Source organism: Astatotilapia calliptera, chromosome 19, assembly GCF_900246225.1.
Source record: "Astatotilapia calliptera chromosome 19, fAstCal1.2, whole genome shotgun sequence".
NCBI lineage: Eukaryota > Metazoa > Chordata > Actinopteri > Cichliformes > Cichlidae > Astatotilapia > Astatotilapia calliptera.
In genome coordinates this window covers 13,667,485-13,688,316 of record NC_039320.1, presented here as the reverse complement: position 1 = coordinate 13,688,316, position 20,832 = coordinate 13,667,485, and the positions used below count along the sequence as shown (strand labels likewise).

General features: G+C 40.0%; 1 protein-coding gene across 1 annotated transcript in view; it reads right to left on the bottom strand.

Annotated features, from left to right (window-relative positions):
- babam2 (BRISC and BRCA1 A complex member 2) overlaps positions 1-20,832 on the bottom strand; it is a 126,081-nt gene that overhangs the window by 33,433 nt on the left and 71,816 nt on the right. Inside the window, exon 7 of the mRNA XM_026151098.1 lies at positions 1,728-1,837. Coding sequence (XP_026006883.1) covers positions 1,728-1,837 — 110 coding nt within the window. The remainder of the gene's footprint in view (positions 1-1,727; positions 1,838-20,832) is intronic.

Genomic DNA, 20,832 nt, shown 5'->3' with positions numbered 1-20,832 from the left:
ATTGTTATCTTTTTACAAAAAACAGCTGAACATGAGAGGTTTTTGGACCAATTTTGTGTTCTCCATTCTTTAAGCACCGGTTTGAGCACCGTTTGAGCACCGGCACAGTTTCAAAAGTACCGATTTGGCACCGGTATCGGATAAAACCTAAACGATACCCATCCCTACTTATGACACTGACTGTCTGCCATCTCCAATCCAGTTTTGAGATCCCTTCACAGGTGCCTTAACGCCCACTCACATCTCATGTCAGTTGATCTCAATGGCTCACATGATAGGGTGCGGCAAGGTCTGACAATGGTTTCACCTGAAACCTCTGCTGTTAATGACCCATACCTTGGCTCGTGTGATGAGGCACATGAACAATAATGGGTCAGCAGCCCTATTAAGAGACAACTCCCACTAGGGCTTAAATACCTGGGACTCTCCACCATTTGGTCTTAGAAGCTTCTCAGATGGTGAGAGGCCTTCAAGAAACTGACACAAGTCCAGTTGCTTTTCTTTCCAAGATCTTTAAAGCACCAAAAGGAAAGGTACAATTTAATAATAGCAGATAAAGAAACTAAAGGGCAGAACAAGACAGAGAAGCCACAGATGAGAGTGGAAAAAAAAACATGTTGAGACAAGAGAACGAGAGACAGAGAGAGAGAGAGAGAGAGAGAGAGAGAGAGGAAAAGAAAGAAAGGGCAAGAGCGAGAACGGGTGGTGGTGGCGGCGGTGGTGATGGGGGAGGGAGCAGAGGCCTCTTAACCTGGTGCGACGGGGCGTGTGCTTGTAAATAAACATCAGCTCGAGATTATTCTGAGCACGGAAGCCCAGACTGTGGGGCCCTGAGGTCAGAATGGGCCCATACCTGGCTCGCTCTCTCTCTCTCTCTCTCATTCACACACACGCGCACACACACACACACACACAGATCTACATCCACACTTACACAGAGATTGTGTTCTGAGCAAAGCCCGGGCACTCAAATACATGAAAACAGACATATATTTGAGATATGAAGACCCACATACATGCATGCATGCATCCAAACACACACACAAACACGCATCTGCACAAACACACACACCCAAATAGAAAGTGACAAATGCACACAAACACATACACTGAATCTAGCAAGACAAAAAAAAAGTTAAACAAAGAAGCCCACTGCAGCGATACCCACACAGTGCCCACAGACTCAGAAAACATTCGAGCGCAGGCGCACACACACACACACACACACACACACACATGCACACACACACTCGTACAGTTAACACTCCAGATGTCTGCAGACATCCAGTCATCCCTCAGCTCAGACTCCGTGTGTCATCAATCTCATTTTTTTTTAGTTCTTCTCTTATTGTTTTTGAAAAAGCGTCTGATCAGTCCAGACACTGGGATGTATGACTATTCACAGTGACATAATAAGTCGCTAGATTCACAGCACACTGACTCGAATCCAGAGATTATCTCCTGCATCTGCAGAGCTGGGCCACATCACCTTTAGCTGTGCGCTGCTTTTAAAAGTTAGTTACTGAAAAACTTTTTACTTTAAAGTCTCCACTGGAAGCACTAGAAACACATAAGTCAGTGGCAAGAGTTGTTTTTGGTCGATTGTTTGTTGAGAAAGTTGATTTTTAGAGTGAAATTAAGGTAAATGTTTTTTAATTTCCCCTCCTGATCTTGCCATCACTATGAACACACATTATATATGGCCATACGTGGTAAGTGTCACTTACTGTTCGATGCTGGGGGACAGGTACAGTTTAGGAAAGACTTGGGTTGCCTCAGCATCCTCAAAGCTCACTGAGAGAAGGGCCACATCTTCTCCAGGGTCCAGTGCTGTGTCCTTAGATAGAAGAAGCCAGATTGGTTTAGTAAATAAACAAACAATAAATAAAAAAATAAAATATGGACTATGAAGGCATTCAGAGTTATTAAAACACATGAACTAATCAGATCATTAAAGTCAGTCAGAGATTAAATGAAACTTGTGCCATAGTCTCGAATTCAGATGGTAAACTGGTCGAGGTTCTCATCAATCAAAGATGGCTAACCAAATCATTATTCTCCAGTTGCTATGTACTTTTAAAAGAAAAAAGTACAACATCAACAATGTTAAAGAAGAAATTAATTATTTTTTGCAGCAGGAGGAGCAAACGGAAATAAAGACAACCCAAATGAACAAAAACCACCTGGTGTTAGCACAACTTTGGACTTATCCAAATATTCCTCTATGGAGAAAAAACCGTGAGACCTTTGCTTCCCTTAACATGTTACCTAAATTCATGGTAATGATATCACCAACCCAATCATTGTTTCTGGTCAAGCATGGCCACCTCTGATAAACGCATGCCCTGATGGCTCGTCTCCCCGAACAGGACAACGAGCTTCACTGTACCACAAACACTGCTCAAAACTTAAAGAACAAAAATGTCAAATGTCAGCATTCAGTTCCAAATAAATTGAAGCAAAAGGTGTCAAAGAAGTTGCCAATGTGACTGATATTTGTTTAAACATGTGTTTAAAAAAGTGGGGGGTACACCTAAAGATAATTATATTTCTTTTAATATTTGATTTGGCAAGAGTTTATAAAACTCTTCTTGTCTTAATATATACCGTATATATTTCTCTTGTTTTTACTGGCACCTGATAGCATCAGACAGGCCACAATCACAATATAACTACCTGGTACCTGCCAACTACCAGGAGTTGGACCGGTAAAACGTGTGTGGAACAATGAGATGAGATGCCGCTTTAACAATGAGGAGAACCTTGCCACAGCTGTCAAAAAGTCTTGAGTGGAACTTGCCACAAATAAATAAAAAGATAAAATAAAAATAAAGTCCAATGGAAACTTTATCTGGCAAGTTTACCACAACTATGAGGCACGTATATAATTGAAAAATGGCCATAATTTCCCCAATTTACCTGTTTTTTTTATACATATATAGCACATCCAACAATGGATGAAATGATTTCTTAGGATATGATGGAAATGTTAGCATACTCACTCTTGAAAGTAAGATAGTAAACAAACCTACTGAACTATAGGATGTATTTGCTTGTGCTTTTGTGCGTGAGTATAGCCTTGAACACCTGCTAGCATATCTGCAGACTCCTACGCCTTTTCTTTACAGGAAGCTCTCGTCACTCTAATAGCAGACACACTTCCATTTTAATCAATACATCTGCCACCGTTCATACGATAACCTTGTCGCTTTTGTTGCATCGCATGTACACATACAAGTAGCTAAACAGAAAATAACACTACATCTACCTCAAACCACTTGAGTTATTTATAACATGTGCAGTGTCAAATTTCCAAAAGGAAGCAAGTGACGGATTTGATAAGAGGTTCGAAAGAGTTCAGATTGAGAAGCAAACAGTTCCCTGTTTTGGATGATACATTTCACAACAATTGCACAAGCCTCAAAAATATCAAAGTAGATGGAAAGGCGAGGAGGGAAGACACCAGAAGAAACATCTGTTTTGTTTCATGCCACATTAACTTCAACAGCTGCACCATGAGGCTGAGCTGATGACTGGGAGCACCAATCAAATCATGTGTGAGATGGATGCAGAGGCCACCCGGAGCTGCTCGCTGCAAACCTCATCCGTCTCTCTGAGGTTCTAATTTCTCATTCTGTGATGTTTTTCCTAGAGCATGGCTACTTCCCGAGCACTGTCATTAGTGCAATTCCACATCAAACACCATTCTCGACTCCCTATCTCTCTCCATGAAGGCTCAGCAGCGTTAATCAAATGTCTTACAGATGGTTTGAACTCATCCATTTGTTATAATCGCTGCCCGCCGTGGTGAGAGGAAATCTAACCACCATACATGATGGACAGAGGCGCAGTGCAACCAGTTTGCAGCAAAGCAGCCTCTAATGTAATCAAGCTTATTAAATAATCACGCACGCTTTGGTGTGCTAATAACAAAACCAAAAATGACCTCTGGTTTGAGAAAAATAAACTCCTTCACTGAACATTTTCTCCTTAAGTGGAGTGGAATTAATTTCTCACCATGTAATCGAATGATTTTTAATCATTTGCTTAATTAAAGAAAAAAAAAAACAATCGAATTAATCAAAAACAATAAAATCAATAATAAATAATTACAGCCTCGAGAGTAAGAAAAATGTCAGAGGACCAAAAGGCAAAGAAAAGGCAAATAAAATAAAAAGGGCTATTAATGCAGCTCTTTACTCTGCAGTACATTTATATAGTAACACATGTATTTATTGGTCACTACAATGGCTTAAGCTACACTGACTGTCACGCAGTGTGTTGTCGCAGCAGATACATTAGGGGGTAAAGACATAAGACGTCGAAAGGAGGCAGAGAAAGACGACAGGGTGTGTGGCATCCAAACGTGTTGCCTGATGGAATCAGCTCACATCAATATAGTGTGCATCAGTAAACAAGAGCTGCTCTCTGTCTCTCAGCAGCGCTCGCGGCTTCTGCCGCTGACAATATGGGACAGATAGGAACAGGCGTGGAGATGTGGGGCTGGGGTGGGCGTGGGGTTTGGGAAAAGATTGTTTTGCTCCAGTTTGTAGCTGTCAAGTCCCGTTCTCATCTTTAAAGGTGATTTAATGGATGCTTCCTTCGGACTGGGAGAGAGTAAACAGACGGATGAGAACCAACAGGAAGGTGGAGAGGGCTAGGAGGGGAGCATGGGCCAGCTCTGCATGGGCTGCAGTGGACCATCCCTCGATTCGGTCAGACCAAGGGCGCCGTTGAAGGGAGAGCCTTTTTGCGGAATGAATCAGACTGATCTCGTCCCAGAAGACAGCGAGGAGCTGTCACAAGTCATATTGCATCAGTGAAACAAACAAACTAAAGGCAGACCCTTTAACTTTTAGCTATTGCCATTCTAAATTAATGTGCTGTGCAAAAGAACTGGACTACACAGATAAAAATAGTTGTTTTGTCTTGTTTAGGTAAGTATAACTGCACATCAAACTTTTGCGCGATTATTTTACAACCTCACTTTTGTTTGTAAAACTGAAAAGTAAGTAGTGTCATCCAAGTCTGATCCAAGTTTAAACTTTTCCTCCAAGACTAAGAGTCTCAATGCTTCCTAGTAGCTATGTGACGCCGTTTTTAAGTCTTGACAAAGGCCCGAATATCAGAATCACATATGCCTCTACCATGTATAGAGATTTACTTGTTTCCCATTATCATGTAGTGGACAACTGCTTCCTAACCTGGGGTTTGTCTCGTAGCTGAGAGTTGAACAACTTGCTCTCAACTTCGTGTCATTGTTGCACCAGTAAACAATGACATGAAGTTGAGAGATTGGTGAATCTCATCACCACAGGTTGATGAACTTTATTGACAAGCCATGTTTTTTTTTGTTGCCACATTACATCTTACATAGGTCCTCTCCTGGCCAAATACTGGGCTTTGGAGGCTGACAACCAATAGTAAGAATGATTAGGATACATATGGTAAAGTCCAAGGGTCTTCTAAGTAAAAGTGTGTTTTACTTTCATTTCAAAAAATTGGATACATCATTAACTAAATAAGGAAAAGGTCTTTTTGTAAAAACACTGGAATGGGGAAGTGGGTTTTCCTTTGTGGTTGGATAAAACCTGTCTTTTGGGAGATTTGGAGACAAAAACTTATATATGCAGTAAAAACACTGCTATGAGTGCGCCCCGTTATAGGTGAAGTGGATAAGATTGATCATCATTGCAACGGATACTTTACCCCACCGAAGCATAAAACACAGCTCACAAGGAAGCTGGCTAACATCAAAAAGAGCACTAAAGCATTGACCTAGCAAAACTCCCCAAATCCCAGAATTTTAAGCAATGGAACAAGCTCAAAAACCCCTAGTTGCAGAGTTCTCCTCTGCAACAGACAAGACTAAATGAATCCAAACCAAGTGAAATCAATCAAGCCAAAGCAAATGTCTTCATGTCATAATCTAGACAATCTTAATTTAGTATGGATGTTATCATCATAAGTCATCAAATATGTTTTTAGTGAAGGAATCCACAAATTCGATAGACTTCTACTCTACTCTACTCTACTCACTGCCTGGCAATCGGTGAGAGTTAAGAACCAATTGATTAATCGTGCAACTTAAACTAAATTGCGGCTGACTGAGAGGTTAAACATTTGGATAACTTAGAGAAAAAAGATGTCAGATCTTGCTGTCTTTGTGAGTGAATGCTGCTTGTGGGGAAGATGCTATTTTTGACTCTTACAACTGTCCAAGTATTGCAAACCGACAACAGTGTAACCTAATTTTTTCTTTTTTTAATCTCCACTTTCATGATCCCTGAAGTCCCATGAGCTGTAGATTCAAGTACCCAGACTCCTGAGTATTAAAAGATATAAAAAAAATTTCAAGAGTATGGAGAGAGAGACAAAGATGTTTATCTAAAGCTTGAACTTGAACTCAAATTTCATGATGCAATTTTCTGGGGAAAAAAAGTTTGTTCTTAAGTGGGGTGTTTAAAGTAAATTAAAGCGTAGAGAGGCAATACAAATGATTTACTTGACAGCTGGTTTTGGTTATGGAATACACAGAAGGGATGTGCTTGCAGTGCAGTGGTAATTTAAAAACTCCTTTCTTCTCTCAAAACTATCCCAATGAGAACAAAAGTTGACCTTTTAACCTGCTTGCCTTGAAACCATTACTTAAATTAAAACAGAAGAGCATTTCCCTCTGTAATGAAATAAAAGGCCCCAAATGGCCATTAATGTTTCTCCCTTTTAACCAAATACACTTGAGGGCAGCTGCTGCTTGCTTATGTAAAGAGTTAGTTGAGAAGAAACAAAAAAAGCCTTTCCTCCACAAGCCACAGGCAGAACCTTAATGAAGAGGCTTCTTCATCAGTAAGTAATGAGCACTGAAATGGCCTCACTCTGAGGACTGCAAGACAGGGAGGGCATCCTGCAGCAGTTGCAGTTCTACGTTGTGCCCAGTATTTACTACGTGCCCTCAGAGAATATGACTCAAGAGCTCAAGGACTAGTTTTAAGAAAGAGGGTGAAGAGCACGTACATTTGTGTGGACATCAAGGTTAGAGGGTGCCTCCAAGTCAAGCTCTTTCACGTGGCCACAACTACACATCTTCCATGCTCGTTACTCTTTCAGACATAAATGCATACACAAACGCGCTTTTCCTTGTGTCCGTCCTTGTGCTCCCCGATGCCCTGGCCTCTGGCATCTCCTCTGTGTCGCATGTGACAGGTTGGAAATGTGACAGCTGTCCTTATGCCAGACCAAGTCTGACCAAAGTCACACACACAAACACACTCATCCGCGAATGCTGCACAGGGGCTCAACTGCAGGGCTCAAACGGAGGAGGTAAGGGCACTTTGTCCATCTTCTTCGCCCAACTTTAAATGTCATGCCCAACGTAATGGGCCGGCTTGACTGACAGCAGGGTTGTTGTGTGAGGACGTGTCCAGCTTCTAGGCTTTGAGTGCCCCTGTAGACATGCTGGACACAGTGCTTCATCCCTGTACACAGTGTTGAGCAAAAGTATTGAACCGCCCCTTATTTATTTATTTATTTATTTATTTATATTTTGCTAGGAGAATGGGAAATAGGTGCAGTGACTTATTGAATTATCTGCAAACATACATGAAAATACAATATTAAGCAAAAACAGAGTTGGAGCAATTTAAGGAGCTCAAAGAGATTAATATTTGGTATAGCTACCAAACTCTCTTAGGCAAACTTTATTGTAATTTCTTTAGGTTTTTTTCAGGAACTTCTCTCCAGGATTCTTGAAGGAGATTCAAAGTTCTTCTTGGGATTGTTGGCTGCCTTTTATTTCACTTTCTGTAAAGATTATGCCAGACTGCTTCAATAATGTTGAATTCCGAGGTTTGGGGAGGCCAATCCATGAACTAGTGTTCTATTGTGTGTGTGTTTTTTTCTGTTATCCAGGTATGCTTTTACTGCACTGATAATTTATTAGGGATGATAGTGATGCAAAAAAAATGAAGCCATTGCCAATCAGACACTTTCCAGATGGAATTACACGGTGGATCTAAGTCTGCCTGTATTATTCTGCATTCGTAATTCATTAATAATTCCATCAATTTAACTTTCTTTTACAAATGGCAGTAGGCACTCACTATTGTACCTCTCTTCTGACCTTCTGTTGACAATGGTTTCAACCAAAATTTTGAAATTTTGATTCATCATTTCATAATACCCGTTGCCACTGACTTTCAGCATAATTCTTATGTTATTTGTCATAATACAGCCTACGTTTCCTTTGCTTATAAATCTGTTCTTGGGAGCCACATTTCCACTGAGCCCATTTCTGATGAGGCTTCGTTGAACAGTAGATACATTTTTCTTTGCTTTTTTTAAAGACTTCCAGATACTGTTTATTAACTTAATTTGTCCTCCACTTGTCCAATTTTGTCAAATGGTTCATTGAAATATGCCAAATTTTTAGCCAAGAGTTTTTAGGAGTTACCTTGTTGGCAGACAGACAGTCTTTGGCATTTTTCATAGATTCAACAAAAGAAATTGGATCAAATTTTATATCTGCTATAGGTAAACGGTTCTGCATACTGATTGCTTTTGATATGGTGTTTTTATGCTTCGTTTTTTTTAATGCTAGGGCAGGACAGAGGTGTGGTAAGTCCCAAGTTTGACTCCACCGTCTGCGTGGAGTTTACAGTTCAAAGACATGCAATTAGTGGGGTAAGGTTAACTGGTTATTCTAAATTGCCCATAGGTGTGAGTGTGGATGGTTTCTCTCTCTGTGTTTGTCCAGGGTGTACCCTGAACCTCTCGACCTATGGTAGCGGAGATAAGCTCTAGCTACCCTAACTCTGACAAGGATAAGCAGGATTTTAGAGAAAAGTGTCATCCAAGTACTAAAGTTTAATAGGTCTGTTAAGAGGCATGTATTTTACCAAAAAAACAGTCCAGAAAGAAAAGAAAAAAGTCCATTCTTAATAACGCGACATGAAATATTGCTGTTTTGTCCCAAATATTTCTTTCAGTAACCAGTGTTAATGTTGTGAACATGCATGTTTTAACCCAAACCTCAGTCAGTTCCTGAAGTAATTTTGGTTGCCCAAACCTAACCAAAAGGCGAATGAAAGCTAAATTAAACAGAAAATGAACACATAGTTCAACTAAATGCAAATGCTCAAAGGAGCAGCAAGTGGTTGAGTCTTGTGATTTATGTGTCAATTTTTCAGATACAATAGTTTACTTTCAGCATTCAATATTGCTGTGGTCAGAGCATAAAGACACAGATGCTAAAGGTCACATCATGCTCATCTTTTAGACACCAGTATCTTTGTACTAAGCAGTAGTACTTCATGCCCCCGAGACGAGAATAGTTTAAAAAAAAAAAAAAAAAAAAAAAAGAGTTGACTCTAATGTGGGAGTCACTCCACACTGACTTTCATACAGGATTGTCATACTGGTTTCTATCAAGGTAGTGTGACTAAATCCAATCTTTGAAGCTGAATATTAAACCTTGGGTATTACTGAATTACCAGAGTGGTTGGTGAGATGTCGAATAATATCATTTTAGATGGAGTGTAAAGTTGTCTTACATTGCTGCCAATTATATCTTCATATTGGTCATACTATGCTCCTGAATGCTGCGCTGTAAGTTTGAGTGTGTGAGAAAAACGCTAGCACTAAATAATGAATCCAAATGAAAAGAAACACAAGAAAAACAGAGTGTTGGAAAGCATGTCCTTATTCGGGAGTTATTATTTCCTTATCTTTGGTGGAAATTGCTTTCATTCTACAGCAAATACATTTCATTGTGCTCTTTTAAGAAGTGTTGAGAGCCATCAATGTCAAGCAATTTCAGCAAAACAGAAACAAAATGCACTGACCAGCATAACATGTTAAATAATAGTTGGAGTCCTTCAGCAGAATGTAATGAATGAATGCCTGACATACTGTGTTATGTGTTTGTGTCAGGCTTTTCATACGTTTGACAGCAACTTACGTCATCACTCCTCGAGGGAGCAAATCACAGGGTCAAGGTGGTAGCTGCCAAAATGTCTCTTTGCATGACATGAAATGTTCTGATTGAGAAAGAGAGTTGAGGATATTGTTCCTAATGATGTGGTGCTGCTGTCTGTACTGCAGGCACCATGATGATCCCACTCCCTCCACCTCAGCAACAGAGCATGCAAGAGAAAGCACTAAAGTGGCATGTCCAAGAAGGCCTAACGTTCCCTTGGAAAATCTCATCTGTTTTAGGCCATTTTCAAACCCTCCATTTCAAAAAGCACTCATGTCATTCAGTAACTCAGGCAGGTAGATAATTAACCAGGCAACCTTGTGTCACTGCATAGCTGTACCTCGTGCCAGGGCTCAATTTTGATGTGAGGACAATAGTCGGAAGATTACAGAACACACATGCTCCACCTGGAACCAACTTGGTAAAACAGCACCCAAACACACCTAAACATTTCTCTGTTGCCACAGTCACAAAGGCTCTGTGCACGGGGTGTGTTTGCAACCTGAAGAATATGAGCGTGCCTCTTAGTGTGTGGAGACTGTTAGTATGAAGGGTGCGGTCACAAATTGTAATCTGCCCAGTAGTACTTGCCAGTACATTTTATAACAAATCAGCGAGTACCAGCAGTAAAAAAAAAACCCCAAACAATCCTCAGAATGTATTCTGTCAATTTAAGCTGTGTCGATATTAATAAGTTATCATTGCTGATTATAAAAATCAACAGAAACTTGGACTTTTAAAAACCACGTTTCATTACAGAAAAGGGCAAGCACTTAAAAAACAAACAAAAAAACTAATTTATTACCATCAGCTGGGTAAAATAAGTTCAACAATTCCATACCAACAGCGCCAAAGTGGAAAAAACATGTTGCCTTCCTGAGTAGAAAGATGTTCACAGGCAGTCAGCCTCAGTAAATTATTAGCAGGTTATTGGTTGAAGCATCCATCTATCATTTATACACACAAAAATACAGTGAACTGTGCTACATATAAATATATTGAATTTATAAACATGGGACCAGCCTTTTAGTACTAGAAACTGCCTGTTTTCCTAAAGTGGCTCGCTTATAGTCCAAGTGATGCAGTTTGCGCAGACTTAATGTCTAATATTTTTATTTTTGCCTTTTTAAATTTACTGGGATTCATAAACAATCCCAGTAAAATTCATGGCAAAATAGACGTGGACATTTTGGCCTGGATATTCAGTGGCTACTCCAGAAGTGCTATAAAGAGTGTCCCAAAAGCAAAGTCAGTAGTTGATGAGGTCCTAGATTTAACATAGTCTTATAAACATCTTCAAAGCATAGGATGACCAAAATCTGCATGTACTGTACATTTCTGGGCCATCAGGTGAGTGTTTAGGGCAAATGCCAGCCAGACAGTCACTGTATTTCGTTGCCTTGCTGTATTTCCCTGTACTTGTTGTCTGTCTCCACTGCTCATATAAAAGGCCAAATGTGGTTTAGTTTCGGCTATCTGGCTGAGATTTTCAGTTACTGTGGTATTCATTCTGGCCTTTCTTTAAATCACTTTAATCCCATGACAATAACAAACAAAAGCAGCAGGCAGTCACTTTTGACAACTACTTGACACGTTACTGGATGAAACATCTATCATCACATCTAAACACCCTCAAATCTATGAACAAAATGACTTGTTGTTCACCAAAGGACGGCAGTTAGTTGAAACCAGATTATTAAGTGTCTAGAGAGAGAGAGAGAGAGAGAGAGAGAGAGAGAGAGAGAGAGACATGTGATCCAAATGTTGTCAGAAGTAAGTTCCTCGTAAGAAACCTGCCTGGATGACCACTTAGTCGCCACTATTTAAAATAAGTCTTAAAAATGCAAAATCTTAGTCAAAAGTGCAAAAGGCCAAACAGTGTTGTGGTTTCAGTTATGGTGGTATTCATCATGGCTTTTTATTAAGTCTGTTTAATCCCATAATTATCATAAACGCAGCTGAAAAAACATCACAAGCACATCATGTTACAAAAGAATTAACCAATGATGTCCCCACCCCAAAAGAAAGAAAACACAGCATCACCTATTACTGACTCATAATTATATGATAAACTTAAGGATGTGCGCGACTACTCGACCAGACCTTACTATACCTTAACTGGCTCCTGTCGAGGCTGTATTTCAGCCAGGTGTGTCCGACTGCGAGGAGGCCCAGGGTAGACCCAGGGCACGGTGGAGAGATTACATCTACCAACTGACCTGGGAACGCCTTGGTGTTTCTCTTTCAGATGGAGAGGGGTGTGATTTTTGTCAGTTTGAAGGATAACGTGCAATTTTCATAATGCACAATGTGAGGAGCTGAATAGTTAAGCGGCATGATTCTTATAGAAGAATATGACTAATGGTTTCGAATGCCTTTGTTCAGAGAGTCATTGACATTAAACGGTTGTCAAATTTAACTTGAAATCTGAGTTAGTTTTAGACTAGTGGGTTCATCTCATTTTTTTCCCTTGTATAGTTGACTAATAAATTAGATCCCTAGATCAATACTTCCACCAGAGTACCATGGATGAAATACGACTTAATATTACAACCAGTATGGTCAACAGTGCAGTCAAGACTCCAAAACATTATATGTATGCATCTACGTGGCACCAAGTGCTCTCTTTCTATCTTCTTCTATCTTCTGTACTCATTAAAAATCTTTGCCTTTTCCAGAGGTGATAACTGGCACATGGCCAATAGTTTTGCCACTGAGACACTTGAGCTCTGACGCACAAGTCATGTGTGTGGCTGTGGCCAAGTGTTACCGATAGCGTGTCACTGATAACATGTCACTGCAATGATCTGGCCTACATTGAAGCGGGGGCTCAAAGCCACAAGGGTGACTCAAGTCACATGTGGACAAACACACGGCTGTGTTTCTAGGAATCCGTGAATGCATATAGTATGTTCACAATGACAACACAATACAGAGTGATCTATAGGCCAGCTGCCACCGTACTACATGGTGATGGTATTTTGTGGTATACCAAATTTTTAACAAAAAAAACATCATCTACTTGGACTAGAGTTGTGTCACAATAATGCAGTTGGTTATTGTGACATTTTCTAGGGCTGACAATTCTAATTGCATTAATAGTGCTTCACTGACAGTGTTGCTTCACTGCACCATTAATTAATGAGTTTATTCAGATTTTTGTGATCATTCAAACCACTGCAGCTCCCCATGCTCATTTAAAGCCAATGGGAATTTTGGCCTAAATAACCATCAAGTTATAAAATTGTTAGTTCCCGACAAAATGTTATTTCTTTGTGACAGAAAACACAGCCTTTAGTAAACTGCAGTTCATGGCAATTATACTGGTGACATAGCAAAAAAATGCAGAAAGACAAAAAAGAAATTCATTTTTCTTTTCACTTGCAATGCATTATTGATATTTATCAATTTAAAGTCAGAATTTTTTTATAGTTTGACCCAGTGAACCAACCTTACTGTATGTGTTCAATCTCATTACATCCATATTCAAGCTGGATTAATTCGCAAAAAAAAGAAAAAGAAAAAGGAACACTTCGTTCTGCTGCTACTTCATATGAAAAGCACTGAGCTGGTGGAAAGAGTGGTGTAAACAACATGCGGGTGACTTCCAGTCATGTGAGTGGAGATGAAATGTCAGACCTTTTCAGAAAGGTGATGGTGTTGTCATGATGGCGTATGAAAGTGGAGGACAAGCCTGTTGTAGAAAGGAAACACTTGCCTTTTAACATGTTAATATTGTGAAGTGCTTCATGCCAACTAAATCCATGATCTTTTTTATGGTGCATAAACGGAAACACGGAGTGAATGCAAACTAATTCCACATCTAAATATGGCTTTTGTTGGTCTTTAAAGGTGATGTGACTCTGAAAGCACTCGTATGTTGTTTCAACACTCCTTGGCAATCAACTCATCCTAATGCCATTTCTCTTCTTAGGGTGTCAAATGTTGTCATTCTGTCTGATACTGTGGCATTGCATAGATATGCAAAGTAAAGGGGTTTATTTTAACCCAAACCACAATCTTTTCTGCTGGTTACTCTCAACTCTGGAAATTATGTCACCACCTCTCCTCTACCAGCCTCCGTTTGAGGCCTTCATACATCTGCAAATGGGGCTGTTACATGTGAAAGGCCAGTGCAACTGCAGCCAAAGCATCTGAGCACTGACGCTAAAGGACACCTTGTGAGTAATGGGGAGACGTAGGAGGCATCTGAAAAAGCTCCACTATACAGCACGTCGGGATGAAAACGTGTTGGCCTCTTTACATCATTAACCTTCGTGTTGGAAAATGACACTTTACCAGTTTGTTTAAAAGTAACTCCAAGGGGTCGTTTACAAGCGGCCATATGCAAGAAATTGGCAGCGAGCCCATCTCACCAACCGCTTTGAGCTACCAACAGTATCTCATGGCATGGGAGTGAGAACAGGCTGCCTCTGTTGCCTCTGTCTGCGAAGTGCTTGATTTATATTGGCAGTTTTGTCTGTCTCCAGTCATTATTAACAGAAGTGTCAATTTTATAAAATGTGGTCACATTCGATGCCTCTTGTGGTTTTTAAACAAGGCTTGCTAACATGAGCTAAATTATACCCAACCTCACATGGACTACAGAAAATACTTTTTGATCAAAGCTGCATGAAAACAACTGTTGTCAACAACTGTTGACAATCCCATTCATCTTTACTGCCTGGGTCACACAGCTGTAATGTTTGCAAAGTTTGAGCTAAAAGAGACCAAAACATCTGGGATATTCTCACTGTGCCTCACCTTAGGAACATTAACATGTGACATTATAGAGCTTATTAGCACATTTATAACAGCCTTGCAAATTGGATTATTGGAAAATAATTCACTGAATCTTGGATATTTGATTTGCAGTCTGTGAATACAGTTGTTTGTTTCTGCTTCTCTGAGATTATGATGATTGATTTGTGCTTTGGTGCATTGCTTTAGTGAAATAAAGGGAGAGGAAGGAAGGCAAAGCCAGGCAGAGACAGTGTTTATTTATTGTGGGTCTTTTTGAAGTCATTGGTAAGTCAAGGGTAAGCCAAAGCAGAGTTTCACAAATGAGCACAGACATGTAATGTAGAGGGACAAAATTTCACATTGAAGTTACGAGAGGTGCTGAGAAGGCCAAGGATTTGAGACTTAAATAAAAGCTGCCCAACGCCAGGATTCATATGAGAGAAACACAAAGGATTAGGAAGAAGAACATCTGGAGGTGTTGCAGAAAAATAACATATAGATGGTGCATAACTTGACGGGGAGCGAGGGTGGAAAGTAGGCCAAATGGAAGTAATTCAATGGAGGCGTGGAGCAGTGGAGCGGGGACGGAGGAGAAAGAGGGGGAGGGTGCTGGGGGTGGTGGAGGTATTCTCCTGAGACTGTAATGTTGGAAACCTCTGATGCTCAGCTGGGGGTACAAGCAGGTGGGTGGGACTGCTCGTTTGGAGACGCAGTGTGGGTGGTTATGGGGGAGGGGGAGTCAGGGATTCGCAGAGGGAAACGGGAGGCGGACATGACCTTTGGTATCAAGGAGTGATACTGGGGTCACTGCAGCAGTGGGGAGTGGATGTGAGCTGTGTGCCCTCTCACCACCCCTCCTAAGGCTGTGATGGATGCCGAGGTTCTCGCCTTCATCTCCTTAAATACAATTCTGACATTTGTTTCCACACTTGAGAAAGAGGTGATGAACCAGTGTTACAAGCCTTCTAGAAGGCACGTGAAATCTCATCATTTCCTGATATAGAAGATGAGCACTTATCTATTTATATATACACTCGTAGGGATGTAAAGAACATCAGTAAAGCGGGGGTTGGGTTTATGTTTTCTTCCTTTCTTTAATGCCACGATACTGCATATACTGAATGTTTTCAGCAGAAAAAAACCCTTACACTAATTACCAGTGACAATCAAACAAATGGTCTCAAGTGTCATCACCACCAAGATGACACGCACACAGAAAATATGTTCCCTGACTGCATGTCTGCTATGACATCATGATGCCACAGATGACTCAGATGCAGTGAGAAATATGTTTGTTTATCGTGCGCAGACAATTATCAATTCATCAGCGTCAGAGGCATTCTGTGGCATTAGTCACTGCATATGGTCCCACACCTAGTTATGATATGATACGGGAAGACTTAATAGGCCAAATGTGTGTCATCATCAGTGAGATGAGACAGTGTGCCAAGGTGTTTCCGATGAATTCTCACTTCTGATGAAGAACATGCAGTTTACTTTGGCGCTGAGCCATAAAAGAAAATTAATCTGGGAAATGAAAATGCATGAAGGAAAAAAAGATGGGAGGCATTTTAAAACAAAGAAAAAGAAAGAAAAGGTCAAGGAGCTCACATCTTCTGTTGTTGCTAAGCACCTCATCGTGCGGCAAAGCTCTTGTGCCGCTAGTAATGTGTCACAACGAGGACTGATGGAGAACGCCCGACTTCTTCACCTTGGGGCATGACCTTTCTGACAGCGCCATGTGTAAACGCAGCACCAGGGTTGATGCTCAGAGTGATGGGTCAGTGCAGCACTACATAAAGGAACTGCCACCTGTATTTGGATGAATAACAAAAGCTTCTGACCTTGTCACATTTACACTGTTGGCTTCGTTACACTTCCTGAATAAATAGACACACACAAAGAAACTGACATGTGAAAAAAATATATTTTGGAGGCTCTGCTAGGCAGCTGGCTATTTTAAGTCTACAGTTAAACCTGAAAACTATGAACCAGTAAGTTGATACACAAAACTAAATAAATACACAATAAATAAAAACAAAAGGTGGGATAAAATATAAAAGTTACAAATGCCTAAATATCATTACAAGTCCTGCCTCTGCTCCTCATCAAAGCCAACAAAGTCTAAAGCAGCCGGTGAGAAAAAGTAACTATATGTATCTGTGGCTGCAAAACGAACCTGTTCCAGAGGCAAATCCCCAAAACAGCAGCACAAATTCCAAATTCCAATGTGCCGACTAAAATTTGGGTATATTAAAAAAAAGTTCCGCTTGTTATTTGATATCATTTTTAGTATACGATGCAGACAGAGTTCTAAAATGTTACTGTTTTCTTGTTTTTATGACAGGTGGTCTGATAAATTTCACTATAACTAAATAATTTAGTGCTTAGCAGCTACTTAAAACTAAACTCAAAAAAAGAATTAAATGGAAGATAAAACAAAAAATAAACGAAGGCAATAAATTTGGTCCCAAAAAGGAAAACTACCATGAATGTTTCCAACAAACCGTCTGCTAGGGTTTGATATAACTAATGGCTCAACACCCTGGCGCCGTGTAGGGCACGTAGACAGGTCAGCTATTTCCACCAATCATAACACACTGACTGAGTGACCCCTCGCTATTATTTTTGTTTGTTTGTTTTTGGCAGGTTTTTACTGCACAACAAAAGAGACATATGAGTGAGGCAAAATACAAAAGGTGATGCTTTTCATCCAGGATAGCATAAATTATTAAACAATTCAGCCCAAGACGGCGCTCTCTCTGTAAGAAAATGGTTGAAAAAACAGCAGTGAAGAATATGTTGAGATCAGCAGTGTTATTACTGACAGGGCTGCAGCCTCTCCTCTGACACACTTAAAAAATTGAAGGAAACTTTTTAGAGTTGACATCAAAAAGGTGATCAAACCACCTGTTCAAACAGCTTAAACATGAAGAAAATCGACATGGCCAAAGTGCAACATCATAACAACGAAAGCTGTCTTTAACTTGCAATCCAGGTGTCTTTGAATTTGTTGCTTTGAAGACCAGAAAAAAGGTCTGTGAAAACTCGCAGCCTGTTGCTGCCTTCAAAGTGACTTTGGTGCATCAAGATGGAGATAAAATGCCAACAACATTGAATGTGACTGTTATCAGTTTGCAACTGAATGGAGTTAAGTTCGCAATTACAAGCCAACTATTTGTGATAATATGGATATTAACTGTGATAAACTGGCAAGATGGCAAACCTGTTGCTAGCTACATCTGTTCATCAGCAAGATTAGAAACAGAAAGACCTCCACAAATAGTGACATAGTTGCTGCAGAATGATAATTTACCTGCCAAAAACAAGTTTCAGTTGCTATTTCAGAGAGACATATTGCAGATTAGTTGCCGTAACTGGCACAGACTGACTCAGATTGACTGCATTTGCCTGAAATTGCCTGAATTTATAAATTAGCTGGTAATTATTAGCAAACTTTTACCATTTTTATCTTTATCTGAGAGTGATTGTAGAGTCTGAGTAAAGACAGGTCGCTTCCCACCAGGAAACCTGTGCAATCCCCTGTGCTAGTTTTAATTTAGTGTGTCTGAGCCATCAGATTGCTGTAATTTGCTGTAATGCTAAAGGGCTCACGAATTACTGTAGTGCATTTACTTTAAAACTTTATTATTAAAATAAAATTTAATTCTACCAATAAATCAAATTTGCTATTTATTATAAAGGCACAGTAAAAATACACAAGGAACTACCTGAGGTGGTCACTGAAGCAAAATGTGATGGCCCCCCTCCTTAATGCTTGCTGAATACTATCATATGTTCTTTTGGTTTAGTGGGAGTTCTGGCTTGCTTATGGCTCCACTGAGGGACAAAGGCTGACCTCTTCAATGTCCCACCAAATATTCTTCATCATTTTAGACATTCTGACTCCAGGGACTGGGAAAAGCAGAGGTGTAAAAAAAAAAAATACAATTCCTCATAGATGTGCCACATCTGGTTCTGCCATCAGCCTATTCCAGTAAAAGCTGAAACACGTTTATTTATAAATGATTTTAATCAGTTATTTCAGTGCAGCGTTGCATTTTTGGGTGGGATACACATTCGAGCGCTTCCTGGTTTGTGCGTGTGAGGAATTTTGGGCACCCTTCCAAAGAGGTCTTAGACAGCACTAAAGGTTAAAAAACCAGCAGCCAAATCACATGAATTTAAAATATGAGAATGGTAATGTATATCCTCTCCAAGTGATTTTGATAATTTATCAAACAGAAGGTGGAATTATACGAAGTTTTTGCCATCCACAGTCAGACTATAAGTAAACCAATCGGTATTCCTTTGAATGGAGTCATTCTTCAAAGTTCTAAACTGAGTCATGAAAAATAAAACCCTGAACAACAAAGACTAAAGGGAGCAATTCACACAAACCCTGCTTAGCTGCGTCACTAGAGGTCAAAAGCTCCATTGTATGGGGATAACAATAAAGTTGCACATTTTATAAAACGGTACATCACTGACTTATGGGAGGCTATTATTAGCTTGTTAGCCAACCTTCCTTAGCAGCTTGTGCATGCCGACTGATTAACGACTTATTTTGCTGCGAAAGCTGCCCTGTCCTGACAAGTGCAACAAAACAGGAGAGTGAGGAAGCTGTGCATCAAGCGCAGCCTCCACATACCCACACAGTTTTCACACTTCTTGTATACATGGTATACGTGTTATGCTGTTGTGTTTCTTTTCCTGCTTGTTTCTTGGAGTTCTGGCGTAAAATAACTTTAAGCTACCTGAGGGCTAAATGCATTAAAAGGCTCTAAAACTTTAAAGCCAAAATGTTGGTTGGTTAGACTTGGGATTTTTGCATAGCCACCTTCCCAGAAACTGAAAACAAGTTGAGCCAGCAGCAGAGTGCTACTAGTGTTTAACAGTAATGATTATGTCATAAGTTCAAATATTTACATAGGCTCTCTGGGTGTTTCAGGGTGTGGGCATCACTAACCACAAATTGATATTTACAAGAACATGGACCAAATACTTTCTGGTTTCCATGGGCTTTCTATTTTTAGGATTAAGATGAAGCTTACAAGGTCTTCAGCTGTCGACATGTGCGGTCATTTCTATTCCAAGCAATATGCTGAAGTCATAATGTGCAATATTTGAAATGATCTCACATCTTGACTTTTGTACACGCCTGTTAGGCCATTATCATGAATTCATTCACTGAGGTTTGCTGCTGCAACATAGGGTGTGAGTGAAATCTCTCTGAAATTTACCGAAAAAAATGTTACAACACAGCTTTTGGTAGCTAAAAGAAACCACCAATGAATATTTATAAATCCGGTCTTTTTGATGATGGACTAATCCCAGCTAGTTCTAAACATAAGGTCGTGCAGGATAGCTCAAACTCTACCTCGCTTTGGCTGTTATTAATCTTTTTTACGTTTGTCACTTTTTAAAATCTTCACTTGGCTGCTTTTTCAAATCATTTAAATTTTTAAGAAAGACCCTTGTTGCTCACATCTTAAAGTCTATGAGTGTTACCAAGACCAAAAATGGGGATCTTAACTCGGAGAGGAGAGGTGGGCAGTCACTCTTCCATCTGCCCATGTCTGAGTCATATTCAGACTGATGTAACAGGCTCATCTGTGCAATGTCGTATGTATGCCGTGCTAAAATCTAACACAAATGTTTATGTGCCGCACTACGAACCTTGTGATTCTTTTACATATACTCTACTATTGTTTAAAACTTGGAAGGCTTGGTCAGCCCTTTTCAGAGCTATTTTATTTTTTTGTGTGCCAGAACAAGGAGAAGGTGCATCTGTGCTTGGGCTCAATGAAACCATGTTCTCCTTTTAATTGAAAAATTTAAAAAAAGCATCTTGCATGCATGTCCTATTATGTTTTTTCTGAGTGGATATTCAGCTTTGTCCCTTCGTAGACTAAACCAGTGCTCTTATTTACAAGGCTATGCTTAGTCTTCCCCCATCTCCTCCATCCGTCTTCTGTCAAAGACTTATTCCTTCCATTTGTCCGTGAATTTTGCACTAAATGGGGAAAAAGGTATTTCAATTTGCAGCTTTGTTTACATCAATATCAAGTGAACATGAATGAACTGGATCAAGTAAATATATGTGACCTGGAGAC